At 42.7% G+C, this 18255-nt stretch overlaps 1 protein-coding gene across 1 annotated transcript; it reads left to right on the top strand.

Moving 5' to 3' along the window:
• The first annotated feature begins 374 nt into the window (after positions 1-374).
• dnajc10 (DnaJ (Hsp40) homolog, subfamily C, member 10) lies at positions 375-18245 on the top strand. Its single transcript, XM_061879393.1, has 26 exons — positions 375-510; positions 1205-1263; positions 1357-1574; positions 1779-1941; positions 2014-2064; positions 4097-4179; positions 4281-4412; positions 7995-8088; positions 8152-8229; positions 8351-8394; positions 8461-8526; positions 9709-9774; positions 9834-9923; positions 9993-10097; positions 10172-10286; positions 10352-10479; positions 10546-10662; positions 10726-10827; positions 13263-13323; positions 13411-13505; positions 13600-13733; positions 15090-15143; positions 15222-15369; positions 15460-15582; positions 17781-17888; positions 17967-18245. Coding segments are annotated over exons 2-26 (2388 nt in total). The 5' UTR covers positions 375-510; positions 1205-1262; the 3' UTR covers positions 17979-18245.
• Positions 18246-18255: the final 10 nt, after the last annotated feature.

Raw genomic sequence — 18255 nt, 5'->3', positions numbered from 1 at the left:
TTTCCCTTGCCAACCATTTAGTATTCATGACAACTTCTTAACATTAAGTGAATATTATTGTTTTTTTACAGAAGTTTTTATCGCTGTTTGATATTTTAATACAACTGATGAATTACCTTACGATCAATTTTTTTAGATCGTATTGAAAGTAGAAATGTGCGCTCGTCGTTTCTACACTTGAACGTACCAAACTCCTGTGCAATGTCATCACAGTATGAGCACTGGTCAAGTTGTCAAAATAAAACCAGACTCAACAAATGTAACAATTTTGTGCGTACGTATGAGTGGGATCCAGAATAAAATGGGTACATTATTAACTTTATTGTTAAAATAACGTATTTACAGAAACTGTCATCCACGTACTTTAGCCTGGCCGACTATGTGGCTTTTACTTGGAAAGGCACCGGACGGAAGTGAAGTTTGTAACAGCAGACTTCATTCCGGCGTAAGACGGATGTGGATGCGGATGTTATCAGCTGAGACTTCTAAAAGTTTTAAGACGCATTACAGGTAAAAAGCATATTTAAAAAAAAGTAAACTTTGGTTCGTGTTGAGAGACTTTCGACTCAAACCGAAATGGTTCATTATAAACAGCTAAGCATCACAATGAAGGGCGTTAATTAGCCATATGGAAACTAATTATGCTATCCTAGCTAGCTATGTAGCCTTTCTGCTACTTAATAGCAAATGTTAAGTTTATTTTAGTGGCGGGGAAATGTTTTTTGTTCCTCCATTTCAAATGAATCAGTTTATGTGTGGTTTGCCAATTATGATATACAAAACGACAGGACATTCTATCCATCCATCCATCTTCTTCCGCTTATCCGAGGTCGGGTCGTGGGGACAGCAGCCTAAGCAGGCTTCCCTCTCCCCAGCCACTTCGTCTAGCTCTTCCCGGGGGATTTTGAGGCGTTCCCAGGCCAGCCGGGAGACATAGTCTTCCCAACGTGTCCTGGGTCTTCCCCGTGGCCTCCTACCGTTTAGACGTGCCCTAAACACCTCCCTAGGGAGGCGTTCCGGTGGCATCCTGACCAGATGCCCGAGCCACCTCATCTGGCTTCTCTCAATGTGGAAGAGCAGCGGCTTTACTTTATTTTACTTTTTAAATGTTTTTTTTTTCTCAATTTCCAATGAAATGTTTTTGTGTGGTTTGCCAATTATAATATTCAAAAGGACAGGACATTCTCACATACTGTTTTTTCAGATGGACAGGTGTGCACACACCGCAACAGAACACTGAAAAACATAAACTTGTTTTTTGAAGTAAGTAAGTTTAACCAAGTAAGAAATGCAAGTGACCTGGTTCGTCAACATCAACCAGTCCTAATTTAGTTTGTGTCTTCCTATCTGGTCTAGTGGCTGCAATGGGAGGACAGGTGATGTGTTCCAGGTGTGTCCACCATCCCATCTGGATCCTCCTATCATGGTTGCTCCTTGTCAGCGTGCTGGGGGCCGTGTGTGCCGCCGGCAGCGACTACTACAACCTGCTGGGGGTCAACAGGGAGGCCACGACCAGGGAGATCCGACAAGCCTTCAAGAAACTTGCCCTCACCATGCACCCGGACAAGAACCCGGTGAGCGACATCACATGAGCCATGAATTGATTAACGTGGACCCCGACTTAAACAAGTTGAAAAACTTATTCGGGTGTTACCATTTAGTGGTCAATTGTACGGAATATGTACTGAACTTTGCAATCTACTAATAAAAGTATCAATCTATCAATCAATCAATCAAGCCGATGGAAAGACCGGTTTACATTGATAAAATGTCTACAGGGTGACTCGTCGGCCCACGAGAAGTTCCTGCAGGTGAACCGGGCTTATGAGGTTCTGAAGGATGAGGACCTGCGCAAGAAATACGACAAATATGGAGAGAAGGGATTGGACGAGCAGCAAGGAGGACGCTACGAGAGCTGGAACTACTACCGCTACGACTTTGGTGAGTGGGCAGCATTTGAAGGTGTTAACTGTCCAATATATAATGAATGATTACTTCTGTCGTCGTGTTCAGGCATCTATGATGACGACCTGGAGATCATCACCTTGGACAGCGGCGACTTTGGTAAGAATGTGTCGTATCCTCTTCACCTTTGTATCAACGCAATCCAACCTGTGCACCACTTTTCCCAGAGGAAAATTATTATCAAATGTATAACAGAAATAATCTATTCCAGTGTCAAATTGTGGCCATTTTACTTTAATAAGTGTTTTAAAAGGCACGTTGCAAACATTCTTAATGATCTCAATAGTGTCAAAAGTATAGAAGTAAAAACGAAACAGGAAAAAAATGTAATAGTTTTTTCCAGGGTTAAACCGCTTTACAGCTTTACCAAGTGTTTTTAAAAAAGCACGTGACAAACCTCCCTAATGGTCTCAAAAGTGTAAAAACACAAAGTACCAACAAATGAGGCTAGTAATAATCTGTTCCAGGGTCAAACTATGGCCATTTTACAGCTTTAATAAGTGTTAGGACTGTGTTTTAAAAGGCACGTTGTTAAGATTCTTAACGGTCTCAAAAGTGTCAAAAGTATAGTAGTAATAGTAATAGTCTGTTCCAAGGTCAAACTGTGGCCATCATAAAAGCTTAATTTGGTCTACAGCCAGTGTATGAAGTCTTATGTTGAAAAAATGTTAACGGTTCTTGTCGTGTGAAAAGAAGTATAGTAGTGAAATGTAAAATCAAATCTAGATAGAAATATTAGTCATCTGTTCGATGGTTTAACTGAGGCCAACATCTAGGCTTTTTAAGTGTACAGACTATGTTTAGAGTCACAGTTTAGCATTTTTAACTGTCATACACGTAGAAAAAGAATTGAGTCAGTGTATTAGTCAAATGTAAAAACAAGACTATATGGAACTCTGTTCCAGGGTCAAATTGTGGCCATTATACAAGCTTTATTTGGGGCACATTTAAAACCTCCCTAATGATCTCAAAAGTGTAAAAATACTTATAAGTAACAACAAAGGAGGTAATAATCTGTTCCAGGGTCCAACTGTGGCCATTTTACAGGTTTAATGAGTGTTAGTACTGTGTTTTAAAAGGCACATTGTAAACATTCTTAACGGTCTCAAAAGTGTCCAAAGTATAGTCCATCCATCCATTTTCTACCGCTTATTCCCTTTTGGGGTCGCTGGCGCCTATCTCAGCTACAATCGGGCGGAAGGCGGGGTACACCCTGGACAAGTCGCCACCTCATCGCAGGGCCAACGCAGATAGACAGACAACATTCACACTCACATTCACACACTAGGGCCAATTTAGTGTTGCCAATCAACCTATCCCCAGGTGCATGTCTTTGGAAGTGGGAGGAAGCCGGAGTACCCAGAGGGAACCTACGCATTCACGGGGAGAACATGCAAACTCCACACAGAAAGTTCCCGAGCCTGGATTTGAACCCAGGACTGCAGGAACTTCGTATTGTGAGGCAGACGCACTAACCCCTCTGCCACCGTGACCAACATACAATGTGTATAGGCAGTGTCTTTAGTCACATTTTTGCAGTTTTAACTCTCATACAAATGCAAAAAAATGTGTGGCAATGTTTAAAGTAGTATTAAAATGGAAATTAAAATGGAAATGATCTGTTACCGAATCACATTGTGACCATAATACAAGCTTATTTAGCTTTAAGACACATTTTAAACATTCTTAATGGTTTATAAGTGCAAAAAGAAGTTTAACAGTACAAACTAAACATTATAAAATAGTGAAATGAAGTGAATTTTATTTATATAGTGCTTTTCTCGAGTGACTCAAAGCGCTTTACATAGTGAAACCCAATATCTAAGTTGCATTTAAACCAGTGTGGGTGGCACTGGGAGCAGGTGGGTAAAGTGTCTTGCCCAAGGACACAACGGCAGTGACTAGGATGGCGGAAGCGGGAATCGAACCTGCAACCCTCAAGTTGCTGGCACGGCCACTCTACCAACCGAGCTATGCCGCCCCAAATAGAAATATTCTGTTCCAGGGTCAAACTGTGACTATCATACAAATGTATTTTTTTAATTTAGGTTTTTAACTTTACATGTCTAAAATGTGTACTAGGTTTCCTGTTGTTTTATTTTGTTATTAAAGTGAAACGTGTGTGTTTCAGAGGCGGCTGTGAATTCAGGAGAGATCTGGTTCATCAACTTTTATTTCCCGCGGTGTTCACATTGTCACGAGCTGGCGCCGACGGTAACGCAACACACCTTGTCGCACCATCATGCGTCTGCCTTTTTGTGTTGGCACTGTGATGCCCGAGAGTTGTGTCAAAAGTGATAACGAGTGCGTTTCAGTGGCGAGAGTTTGCCAAGGAGATGGACGGCGTGGTCCGGATCGGGGCGGTGAACTGCGGTGACAACAACCACCTGTGTCGCAGGAAAGGCATCAGCAGCTACCCCAGCCTCTACATTTTCACAGCAGGACAGGTAGCAATACTTTGTATTCACTTATTGAACATACTATAAATAAATAGCCCTCATAGTGTCTCAACTCACACACGTTCTCCTTTTAATAGTGAATTGCCAACACTCCAGTTAACCTCTCTCCCTCCTCTTTGTAGCCAAGATCGCGACCAACTATGGAACTTCTTTCTCCTTCCGATACAATGCCAATATATCGGAGGCTTGAATGTTGGCCGATACCAATGTAGATCCGTTACAATATCGTCAGGAATCATAAATACATTTATCATTTTGTAGTGTGGAACGTTAGAACAGGTTTGATCAAGTGGAATTAGTCAAGCAGAACTAAAGTAGGTGTGAAAAACACTTACTGTCTGGGTACGCTGTCTTTAAGTTGAAGCGGTAATAGTTTTGTTGGTGATAAGTCATGAAGTTAGGCTCATGGCGCAGTAAGTTGTATGATGCCGACATATTTGTTACTGGTTACCTTGTAATAGCCTTGGAGACTTTGTATGTGTAAGTAATATTAAACAATAGTTATTAGATGCATGTTTATATTGACAATGTGCTCTGTCATGAAGTTAGGCTCATGGCGCAGTAAGTTGAGTGATGCGGACACTTTTGTTATTGGATACTTTCTTAAAGCCTTGGAAACTTTGTATGTGTAAGTAATATTCAACAGTCCATCCATCCATCCATCATCTTCCGCTTATCCGAGGTCGGGTCGCGGGGGCAACAGCCTAAGCAGGGAAACCCAGACTTCCCTCTCCCCAGCCACTTCGTCTAGCTCTTCCCGGGGGATCCCGAGGCGTTCCCAGACCAGCCGGGAGACATAGTCTTCCCAACGTGTCCTGGGTCTTCCCCGTGGCCTCCTACCGGTTGGACGTGCCCTAAACACCTCCCTAGGGAGGCGTTCGGGTGGCATCCTGACCAGATGCCCGAACCACCTCATCTGGCTCCTCTCGATGTGGAGGAGCTGCGGCTTTACTTTGAGTCCCTCCCGGATGGCAGAGCTTCTCACCCTATCTCTAAGGGAGAGCCCCGCCACACGGCGGAGGAAACTCATTTCAGCCGCTTGTACCCGTGATCTTATCCTTTCGGTCATGACCCAAAGCTCATGACCATAGGTGAGGATGGGAACGTAGATCGACCGGTAAATTGAGAGCTTTGCCTTCCGGCTCAGCTCCTTCTTCACCACAACGGATCGGTACAACGTCCGCATTACTGAAGACGCCGCACCGATCCGCCTGTCGATCTCACGATCCACTCTTCCCTCACTCGTGAACAAGACTCCTAGGTACTTGAACTCCTCCACTTGGGGCAGGGTCTCCTCCCCAACCCGGAGATGGCACTCCACCCTTTTCCGGGCGAGAACCATGGACTCGGACTTGGAGGTGCTGATTCTCATTCCGGTCGCTTCACACTCGGCTGCGAACCGATCCAGCGAGAGCTGAAGATCCCGGTCAGATGAAGCCATCAGGACCACATCATCTGCAAAAAGCAGAGACCTAATCCTGCGGTTACCAAACCGGAACCCCTCAACGCCTTGACTGCGCCTAGAAATTTTGTCCATAAAAGTTATGAACAGAATCGGTGACAAAGGACAGCCTTGGCGGAGTCCAACCCTCACTGGAAATGTGTTCGACTTACTGCCGGCAATGCGAACCAAGCTCTGGCACTGATCGTACAGGGAACGGACCGCCACAATAAGACAGTCCGATACCCCATACTCTCTGAGCACTCCCCACAGGACTTCCCGAGGGACACGGTCGAATGCCTTCTCCAAGTCCACAAAGCACATGTAGACTGGTTGGGCAAACTCCCATGCACCCTCAAGAACCCTGCCGAGAGTATACAGCTGGTCCACAGTTCCACGACCAGGACGAAAACCACACTGTTCCTCCTGAATCCGAGGTTCGACTATCCGACGTAGCCTCCTCTCCATTACACCTGAATAAACCTTACCGGGAAGGCTGAGGAGTGTGATCCCACGATAGTTGGAACACACCCTCCGGTCCCCCTTCTCAAAGAGAGGAACCACCACCCCGGTCTGCCAATCCAGAGGTACCGCCCCCGATGTCCACGCGATGCTGCAAAGTCTTGTCAACCAAAACAGCCCCACAGCATCCAGAGCCTTAAGGAACTCCGGGCGGATCTCGTCCACCCCTGGGGCCTTGCCACCGAGGAGCTTTTTAACTACCTCAGCGACCTCAGCCCCAGAAATAGGAGAGTCCACCACAGACTCCCCAGGCACTGCTTCCTCATAGGAAGACGTGTTGGTGGGATTGAGGAGGTCTTTGAAGTATTCCTTCCACCTATCCACAACATCTGCAGTCGAGGTCAGCAGAACACCATCCGCACCATACACAGTGTTGATAGTGCACTGCTTCCCCTTCCTGAGGCGGCGGACGGTGGTCCAGAATCGCTTCGAAGCCGTCCGGAAGTCGTTTTCCATGGCTTCCCCGAACTCTTCCCATGTCCGAGTTTTTGCCTCCGCGACCGCTGAAGCTGCACACCGCTTGGTGTTATTCAACAGTAATTATTAAATACATGTTTATATTGACAATATGCTCTTACATTGCAGTATTGTTCCAGAAAGGACACTTATTTTGTATGTCTACCAGGGATTGGTACCGTTCACATTTGAACCCATACCAGTTACCGGTATTTTTGGTACTTTTGTGTGCTAATAGATATACTTATTTTATATAATAAAATCAAATTTTTATTGCAACATTTAAGAATGAGATGATAACGATAACTGCTGTCCAGTTGTTGTTTTATTACTTTGTACTTATTATATTATTTGCAAATATAATATTAAATTGCAATTACAGTTGCATGACCAAAACGTTAGATGGCAGTAACGTTAAGGTGTGTTTTTTTTGTTTTTTTGTTGCGCCCCAGAAAGTCTTGTACTTATTAAACACCAGCTACTTGATTGTAACTTGCATTTTAGTTGTAGTTTGCATTAACAAATTTAGAGGTGTTGAAATCGCCATTAAATAGTCCCATTTTACAGCAAAGCCAATGTATGTTAGCATTAAGCTAACACATTTTTGGAAAAATGGAGCTTCACTTTACTCAGGCTGGAGAGTTTTTGAAAAAAAAGAAAAAAAGAGTACATTTCTTTGTTGGCGTTGAAAATTTCAACATTACCTAGAAGGTACCAGTCGTCCGTCCAAGTGCCGAAGTGCAAAGAGACAACCGGGCGTGATGTCATCTTTTTCCATTTTCATACATTTTTGAAATCTTTTCAGGGACCCACTTGGGCGGCACTAACAAGCTTTTTGACTGTTGTGAGTGGCGTAGTTCTCAGCATAAACACACTTATGCACTCAAAAAACTAATTAAGTTCAGAAGTGTGTCAATTCAGACGTAATAAAATGTGCTAAAGTACTCCATACGAGAGACCATGAATTGATTAAACAAGTTGAAAAACTTATTTGGGTGTTACCATTTAGTGGTCAATTGTACGGAATATGTACTGAACTGTGCAATCTACTTATAAAAGTTTCAATCAATCAATCAAAAGACAGCCCTATGTTATTTGAAGAGACTAATAACATTTCAAATTTCATCTAATTTCCATCCCTCCTGGAGTAGAAACCAGTGAAGTTCAGTGGTGAACGTGTGAAAGACAAGCTGGTGACCTTCTGCATGCAGTTCATCCAGACCAGCGTCACACAGCTGCGGCAAGGTGAGTTGCACTCACCTTATCAGACGGGCCTACAGATTCACCGGGCTACTCTGTTGTTGCTAGGCAACGTGTTCGGCGAGATCGACAGTGCCTTCGCGTCAGGGCTGGGTTGGCTCATCACCTTCTGCTCGGACACAGGAGGTATAACTCTCACCAGTACCAGCTCGCTGAGGTTAACGTTGACATACCTCGGACGAGCTGGCTCGCGTCCACATGAGCGGCTTCCACCGCACTAACAAAGCGCCTCTGCTGGTTTCCACAGATTGTCTGGAGTCCAGGACCAGGCAGAAACTGGCCTCCATGTTGGTGAGAACTCCCTGGACTGCAGTTGCCGGGTCAGTATTTGCATGGTCATGCTGGTTGTTTGTGTAGGACGGCCTGGTGAAGGTGGGATGGATGGACTGCAGCATACAACAACAACTCTGCCAGAGTTTCCAGGTAAAAGTACTTTCTTGTGGTTGTGTGAGTACACTGCAGTTAGTCCTGGCTATTCTTACTCCTTCATGCTTCAGTCACACGCAGGATTCTCACAGGAATGAGGCAAAAATAAAACTCTACCTACTGTATAACTAATTGACTGCTGGAAGAGTCATTGTTAGATAATTAGTGCAGTCAAGCGATTGGAAAACATGAGCGGTTAATTCATTATGATCTGCACAAAATGTATCTAATTAATTTCTATTTTAATCTCACCGTTAAAAATACTAAAAGACCAAAACTTGAGGTATTTAATTTTAAATTAATTACATTATGGAGATAGATACATTGTATACATACATATTTACTTGCAGTATATACATGTGTGTATTTACTGTATGTGAGTGTGTGTGTGTGTGTATATATATATATATATATACACATACATACATATATACATATATATAACTGTTTATGAGTAATGTGTTTTTCCCTGTCTATCAAAATAAAACTATAGATGTCAACATTGTGTATGTCCTAAAAGCTTCACATATGATTGCTGCCTTTGGTAAAAGCTTAACTCTTTTAGGTTTGCTTACATTTGTTTTTGTTAATTTAGACTCATGGAGTTGGTGCTTTTCTCACAACAAACATGTGTTTAAGCAATACAAATAATATTAAGATAATACTTAAATGGGAATTAGTAACGTTTAAAAGTATATCAAACAAACATTTAACAACGTGATCACTGCGAACTCGTGCATTCTTTGACTCTGCTACCTTTGACTAACATCGTTGTTTCGTAAACTCTTGCACTCTTCCGGCATTTTTAATTATCTCTCGAGAAACTCTAAATAAGCGTTTATCCTTTTTCACGATTTGTACAGTCGAAAACACCATGAGTGTAGGGCATTTTTTCTTGGATAAAGGATAAATGGCTCCTGGTACCCATTGAGAACAGAGCTAGCTTGACAACCAGGCATATTTAATGAACACAACGTGGCGTCAGTAAGATAAAAGCAATATAAGGATACTTACCATGAATTGATTAACGTGGACCCCGACTTAAACAAGTTGAAGAACTTATTCGGGTGTTACCATTTAGTGGTCAATTGTACGGAATATGTACTGAACTGTGCAATCTACTAATAAAAGTTTAAATCAATCAAACTTTAATCGATTGATTTGATTGTTTCTTGCCAGGTAACCAGTGGAGCCACTGCGTTGTTCCCACCAGGAAGTGCCCTAAATCAACAAGGAAGTGTCCTGGTGAGTTGACACGTGCACATGGGGACACAACAATGTGCTGACTTGTCCTCTCCTCTCAGTGGCTCCGCACTCTGGACAGCAGAGAGATTTACACTCAGGTCATCGATCATCTCCCAGACTTGCAGCTGCTCACCGCCGACACCTTCCATGTAAAGACTCCCCGCCAAACTCCTGAAATGCGTCCCCGTTGGTGACTCCCTTTCTACTTCCTGTCTCAGAGCAAGCTGGCCCGTCACCGCTGGTTGGTCAGCTTCACGTTTGGACACAGGAACCCCAGCGAATACAAGAAGCTCCAGGCCTTTTTCCACAATGACCACATACAGGTGGGTCTGCGCAGTCTTTGGCCTTGAGAGCGTGTGTGTGTGTGTGTGTGTGTGTGACCTGTGTGTCATTTCAGGTGGGCCGGGTGGACTGCAGTGCTGACGCGCAGCTGTGTCAGTCGCTCTACATCCACAAAGCCTGCGTGGCCGTCTTCAAAGGCCTGGGAGTCCACGACTTTGAAATACACCACGGTAAGTTTGTTGCACAAATCCTTTTTTTTTTTTTTATTATAAGCCCGTCATTGTGTCCCCTGTAGGCAAGGACGTGCTGTACAACATTGTAGCTTTCGCTCGGGACAGCGTCCGCGCTCACGTAACCACCCTGAGGCCCGACAACTTCCCCTCGGACAGGAAGGAGGCCTGGCTGGTTGACTTCTTTGCACCGGTCAGTTTTTCTCCGACAAGCTTTAAACAGAAGTTGTGTAGCTGTTGTGTTGCGCTGCGTACACAGTGGTGTCCTCCATGTCGAGCTTTACTCCCCGAGTTGAGGAAAGCCTCTATTCAGCTGGCAGGACAGATGAAGTTTGGTACTTTGGACTGTACCATCCACCAGGACCTCTGCTCCACGGTGAGTTCTACCATTCATTTCTATAAACTACACGCACACTAACTGTTGTGTCCATGTTCCCAGTACAACATACACGCTTATCCCACCACTGTCATCTTCAATGGATCATCCGTTCATGAATATGAAGGACAACACTCTGCTGACGGCATTCTGGAGTTTATACAGGTACGCTCACACAAAGTGAGTACAGTGTTCCCTCCTTTAACGCGGGGGTTACGTTCCAAAAAATACCCGCTTTAAGTGAAATCCGTGTAGTAGAAGTAGATTTTTATTTTTATCTTACTTTTTTATGTGTTTTTGTTTATTATATATTTTTTTCGTTTACACTATATGTTTTTTCATTTACAGGATTTTTTTTTTTCATTTACTGCGCATGTTTTTTAATTTACAGGTTGTTTTTTTCATTTATTATGTTTTTTTTCCGTTTACATTACTGCACAGTATATGTTTTTTCATTTCTCACATAGGTTCTAAGGCTATAAAACCCCTAACAACCCGCTTTATAAACTTTTCTTAGACAGGCATGAACATTTTCTCACATTACTCTCGTTTAAACACCTTGGTGGATAAAAAAAAAAAAAGTACAGTAGATAGATAGTACTTTATTTATTCCATCAGGAGAGTTCCTTCAGGAAAATTACAATTTTCAGCACAATCCCATTCAAGATCAGACAAACATTACAGGGAGACAGAACAGGATCGCCGACGGGTCTGCCGGCTTCCAGCGCCCCTTACAAAAAAGATGACATACAGGTAAACAAGGTACACTACTGTATTAAAAAATGAAATCAAAGATCAAAACCTGTTTTAGGTCAACATGCAACAATAAAGAGCCACATTGCTCGCGTTAAACAATGTTTTAATTAGGCAAACTGAAGGCATTCTGTAGTGTACAGCAGTGGTCCCCAACAACCGGGCCACAGAAGAATTTTTTATTTATTTTATTTTATTTTATTTTATTTTTTTTTAATTAAATCAACATAAAAACCAGAAGATACACTTACAATTTGTGAACCAACCCAAAAAAACTCCCTTTTTCATGACAAAAAAAAAAAAGAATCTCCTCCCCGCACCACCCACCTCGCCCACCCAACCCCGCCGGGCCGCGGGACAAATTATCAAGCGTTGACAGGTCCACAGAAACAAAAAGGTAGGGGACCACTGGTGTACAGGACACATGGCATGAAAAAGATTGATTGACAATGGTCTCCTGTCCCTTAGCTAATCAAAACGCACAACACAATGCGCATTCATAAGCTGTAAAAAAAAAATAAAAATGCATGCAACACTGTAAAAGATTACACACAAAAAAAACGTGCATCAGCGAGGCCACGTAAAGTGAACCGCGTACTAGGGAAGGAACACTGTACACCACTAACCCTCCTGCAAATATTTGATTTCATCTTTTCATGGGACCGCGCTGAAGAAAGGGCGTTTTGACACAATGTAAAGTAATCTGTGTACATCTTGCATAACTGTGTCACGAATCAGAATCTGCTTTATTGACCAGGTTTGTTCAACACACAAAAAAATTGACTTGGTAGACTGTTTTTTTTTGTACAGTGTAAACAAATATGCATGAGAACACTCACTATAGACATCACACATGGTTTAGGAGGTATAAATGGTTTTAGTTATTTCGTAAAAATTATAAACATTGCTTGGATTGACGAATGAAGAATCCATACTAGTAAAAATGCTATGGGCGGCAAGAAGGCGGAATGGCACTTGTACTTCCGGTTGAAAGCTCAGCCGAACAGAACGGGAATGCAGCACCTGCAATGAGTGAACTTGTCCAAAGGATGGCGGCATAACACAAACAATAACACCCATTCAGTGTTTTTGCTTGTTTTTTTTAAACAATTTGTGTAGCGGCCACGTTTCTCGATGGTTGCTGGAGGGATAAGAATGGGTTTGTCTCTTGAATGACGCACTTCACTCCTGAGTGAATTTGAAGAGTATTTAATGGGTTTGCAAAATAATATGACTAACAAGTGATAAACAAAATGAAATATAGAGCCAAATCAAGCCAAGCGAAAGTGTGGTACCCAAATGTATCGGCTCCTCCTCTCCTCTTCCCCTTTCCTATTTCCTGTTTCCTCCGGGTGTATCTACTCTCTTTAAATACTTTAACACTCACCCACCTACACCCATGTGACCTACAGCTCCGAAGACTTAAGACACCCAGACACACACTGATCCACAAGCCCTTAATTCTGTATCTTGACTATTTGCATTATGGCCGTCAGCGAAGACAAAACCATTAGTTAGCGACACCGTTTTATAAGCCGCAGGGTTCAAAGCATAGGACAAAAGAAGTGGCTTATTGTCAGGGAATTTGTTGTACTTAAATAGCTAGTATGTGCAGGGATAATAAGATGAATATAGTATTGTGAATGTCCCTTTTTGCAGGGAAGAGTCCTCCCAGATGATTTTGTCTAAATAATTAGAGGTGACTAAAGATTTATTCCAGGGTTATTTCACAGCAACTGCTCTGACAGTTGTTTTAGCCTGATGGAAGAAACGGGTTATTTTTGGCGTACAGTGATTTGTAACGACTGCCCGGAAACACAAAGACAATGATGATTCTGTGCCTACAGGACCTGATCCATCCATCCGTGGTGGTTTTAGATCCTCCTACCTTCTCTGACAAAGTTCAAGGTGAACCTCGTGTTCCACATGTGCCGTTAACCTTCCCCCTTGGAAGGAGCTGGTATACTTCCTCCAGGCGTTCTTTATCCCCCTCAGGTCGAGAAGAAGGGAAGATCTGGGCGGTGGATTTCTATGCTCCGTGGTGTGGTCCATGCCAGGCCCTGTTGCCTGAGTGGAGGCGCATGGCGCGGGTACGGTAACCACACACACACACACACACACACACACTGTGCCGCAACTGTTGTCTGTAATAAAACATGTCCTAACAAGCGTCTCCCCTCACAGATGTTGGCAGGTCAGATTCTGGTCGGCTCTGTGGACTGTCAGCGCTTTCAGTCCTTCTGCCAGAGTCAACACGTGCGAGCGTATCCCGAAATCCGCTTGTACTCGGGAAGTACCAGGAAACCAGGTGTCTACACGTAAGTACTCCGGCGTGCCTCACAGATAGGGATGTGTCCTGTAACATGTACCTTTTTGGCACCGACCGGGCACCAGTTCACTAAAAATCCCGCCTGAATCCTCGCACTTTGCCACTTGGCAGCACGAGAGCCGACTCAGCCAAGCTACTTTCCGTTGATGTTGCACTTTTCAATGCCAACAAAGAAACTGACTCAAAAAAACCCCTCCAATGTAAGTAGAGAAAGGCTCCGTTTTCCCAAAATTGTGCTAGCTTGATGCTAATATACATTGGCTTTGCTGTAGACATGCTACAGGTTAGCATTAGCAATTTCACAAGGCGATTTCAACACCTCCAAAGTTGGTAATGAAAACTACAACTAAGATTCATGCTACACTCAACTAGCTGGTGTGTAATAAGTACAATACTTACAGCAATGATTCTCAAACTAGCAGTACATAGCCTTTATCTAGTGGTACGCCAACTAATCACCGAGTTAAATATTTAAACAAAGTGTTACTGTCCAAACTGTGTAACGATACAGTGGCCAAAATATTTAATATTCCTGTTAAATAGAACTTCTGCCCTGTTTTTAGTGATTATTTAGGCCTACTACGCTACGGGGCGGTATAGCTCGGTTGGTAGAGTGGCCGTGCCAGCAACTTGAGGGTTGCAGGTTCGATTCCCGCTTCCGCCATCCTAGTCACTGCCGTTATGTCCTTGGGCAAGACACTTTACCCACCTGCTCCCAGTGCCACCCACACTGGTTTAAATGTAACTTAGATATTGGGTTTCACTATTTAAAGCGCTTTGAGTCACTAGAGAAAAGCGCTATATAAATATGATTCACTTCACTACTGTATGTTACTGTTGGTTTTTATGGTGGTACTTGGAGAGCCAAGTGTTTTCTGAAATGGTAGTTGGTGAAAAAAGTTTGAAAACAACTGACTTACTGTATTAACACTCTTTAGAGCACAACAAAAGACTAGATTTAGCAAAGACAAACCAACACACCATAAACTGTACCCTACTGCCATCTAACATCTTGGACCTGCAAATGTAATTTCAACTTAATGTTATCGGTGGAAATGAAACGAAGCGATGTGATAATAAAACCAGATATAAGAACTGGACAGCCGTTATCATAATCAGGTCATTTTTAAATGAAATTTGATCACAAATAATAATATTTACAAACACACAAAAGTACCAAAAATTGGCACTGTTGAGTACTGGTACCGTATTGGTTCAAATGTGAACGGTACCCATCCCTAATTAGTTGTATTGTAACCCAACAGTCACAGTATAGAAGGAATCAAATAATATTGTGTAGATGAATTGAGTAGCAGTGCTAATGTTGTATGTTAATCATGTGTAGCAGTTACAACGGCTGGCACAGAGACGCACACTCACTGAAATCCTGGGCCCTCAGGTGAGTCGCCATCTTTCTTCACCTCGTTAAGCGTGGCTCGCGTGTTCAATTAACTATCGGCGTTGTGTTCACATCCAGCGCGCTGCCCAAAGCGTCAGTGGATCTGACTCCCGACTCCTTCAGGTCTCTGGTTGTGGCAGGTCACGACCACTGGGTTCTGGACTTTTACGCCCCCTGGTGTGGACCCTGCCAACACTTTGCCCCTGAGTTTGAGGTCCTGGCTCGGGTGAGTCTCACCTTTTTCCTTGGTTTTGTTGCGGACAAGAAAGGTGAATAGGGGTGGTCTAAACGGGCCGGGTCACTGTGGGGTTGACAGGTCCTGAAAGGGGAGGTTCGAGCTGGCAAGATCGACTGCCAGGCTCACTATCAGATATGTCAATCGGCAGGCATCACCGCCTACCCCACCGTGCGCTTCTACCCATACCAGCATGCCAAGAGGGTGAGAACACACACACATGCACGGACACGCACACACACACACACACACACACACACTCACACATACTTGGCACTCAGCATTAAGGGTTGGAATTGGGTATTAAATCACCAAAAATGATTCCTGGGCGCGGCCAAAGCTGCTGCCCACTGTTCCCCTCACCTCCCAGGGGGTGATCAAGGGTGATGGGTCAAATGCAGAGACTAATTTCGCCACACCTAGTGTGTGTGTGACAATCATTGGTATTTTAACTTTAATACATACATTAATAAAAACCGAAACACATGACACGTGCATACGGTAGTACCCAGAAAAAGCTATTGATGCCTTATTTCCGTGTTAAATAAATGCGAACTCAGCCACCTTTGGCCGATATGTTGCAAGAATACCTATATACACACACTGAAATCTTTTGACCAAGTTATTTTGGGGACGGCGCACCTCTGGTTCAGTCCCCAGCTTCCGCCATCCTACTCATGTTCGTTGTGTCCTGAGAAAGGCACTTCACCCTTGCTCCTGATGGGTCGTTGTTCGGGCCTTGCATGGCAGCTCCCGCCATCAGTGTGTAAATGGGTGTACATGTAAATAGTGTTAAAGCGCTTTGAGTACCTTGAAGATAGAAAAGCGCTATACAAGTATAGCCCATTTATAATTTTTAAAAATAAGTAAAATAAATAGACGCACTCTTAAAAAAAGCCACTATTTTGCATGTTATGTGTTTCTTATTTTTCGCTTTTGTCTTCCTATTTTATCTGTTATAGTGGCTAAGCTTGTATTGTTTTGAATATTGCTTTGTAATGTATCACTCTAAGATGTATTTAAATGAAAATTATGTGACAAATAAAATCTATTATTATTTATTATTTCTGGCGGACCATCTGGCGTCCTATTCTGTTCAGCGGGCCTTAAACGTACCGTAAACCCTTGTTTTTTTTTTTCTCGGAGTATAGAACAGTCACTTCGTGTAGATTCAATATACACAATTTAACAGTTCAGTTGCTTAAACACCAAGGCTGTGAATCTTTCGACACCACATGATTCGATTCTTGGGGTATTGATTCGATTCAGAATCTGTTCTCGATTCAAGATCAATACTATTTTAATAACATTGGGTGCTAGTTCTATGATTAATTACATTCCTCCCTAAAATAAACAGCCCTGATGCATTTCTATATGACTTAAAAGAGAATTGGTTTTGTTTATTACGAGGCTACCCAAACATTACTAAAGTCAAATACAAATAAGGCAACAAAAGAAGTACCCAACACTTATTTTTTTATAAAGTAAATCTTGACAATCATCTACATCAACAATTTGATTTGCCAAGGTGGCTGGACTGGACATATTAAAAACAAATTATAAAAATAAATTAAAATGAATTATTAATATAATTTTTTACAAATAAGGATTGCGATTCATTTGAAAGTACTTTTTTTTTGACACCCCTATCAGACACTAATCTGTCTGTATAAGTATACATTGGGGTATGTCGTTTCTTAATGAATGATGTTAATATTTCTTGTTTTCATATTAGTATTTAGGCTAGAGAGCTGGCACCAACCAGTCCATGAGTTTATTAAAGTGCAGTAATCGATCACGTGTTTTCGAATAATTTTAATTTAAAACGTTTATACTAACTATCGGGAGTTTGACCGCGTTTTTTTAATTATTGCCATTTATTCTTATATACCAGTTGGTATTTAGGAACACCCAGAATTGTGAGGTTCAAACATTACAACTACAATTTCTGCATATTCTGCATTGCGACAATTGCCATGATAAATTGTGGTATGTTGTATTCTTATTTTTGAATGTATTAATTACCTAATTTCCATCCATCCATCCATTTTCTACTGCTTATTCCCTTTGGGGTCGCGGGGGGCGCTGGTGCCTATCTCAGCTCCAATCGGGCGGAAGGCGGAGTACACCCTGGACAAGTCGCCGCCTCATCACAGAGTTGCCTAATTTATATTACTGAAATAAAGTTATCAGTCCCTGTTCAATTTAAATGTCACAAAATTCAATAAAAAACAAACAATTACAAAATTGCCACGTTTTCCATTTTTAAGTGTTGGTTTAGGCACCAGCACCATTTCTAAAGTACAGATTTGGTAATAATATGGGTTAAAAATGTAGACAACAGCCATCCCTACTAATACATGGAACACAGGTGTCTAAATATAAGAGGTGTGTGTTGACAGCACGCACAAAGCGGAGAACATATCAACAGTCGGGAGGCTAACGTGATCGCAGACATCATCAGGCAGAGGCTACAGCAGTTGTCATCGCGGTCACACAACAAAAAGAAGGTGAGCCACAATAAGCCTCAAACCAAACGAAAACATAACTCCAACACCACGGCGGGAATAACTGCTCTGTCTGCGCAGGATGAACTCTGAGGGGGCGGAGCTAGCTGCCGATGGGCGGAGCTAGTGCCACAGATTGGCCCCTTCCAACACTCCCAAGACAGACGCAGCACTGACGACGCACTGGACTCTTGTCATGGGCTACTTCCGCCTTGTTTTCCTTTAGAATTGATTTTATTTGGTCTCTGTGGTTTGTATTTACTCTGTGAGGTAAAACTGTGAGACACTACTGTTACTGACACACACACCAAACAGTTTATATTCTTGAATGTACAAAAATAAAACCAAAGTACTCCAAAATACAGTTTCG

This window comes from Nerophis ophidion, linkage group LG19 (assembly GCF_033978795.1).
Source record: "Nerophis ophidion isolate RoL-2023_Sa linkage group LG19, RoL_Noph_v1.0, whole genome shotgun sequence".
NCBI lineage: Eukaryota > Metazoa > Chordata > Actinopteri > Syngnathiformes > Syngnathidae > Nerophis > Nerophis ophidion.
This window is presented reverse-complemented; position numbering and strand designations above follow the sequence as displayed.

Bases quoted from the DNA above. Each gene is read 5' to 3' on its own strand.
- dnajc10 (XM_061879393.1), top strand. The intron at 9,924-9,992 runs GTAAAGACTCCC...TTCCTGTCTCAG, and splicing joins TCACCGCCGACACCTTCCAT to AGCAAGCTGGCCCGTCACCG. The intron at 10,828-13,262 runs GTACGCTCACAC...CTGTGCCTACAG, and splicing joins GCATTCTGGAGTTTATACAG to GACCTGATCCATCCATCCGT.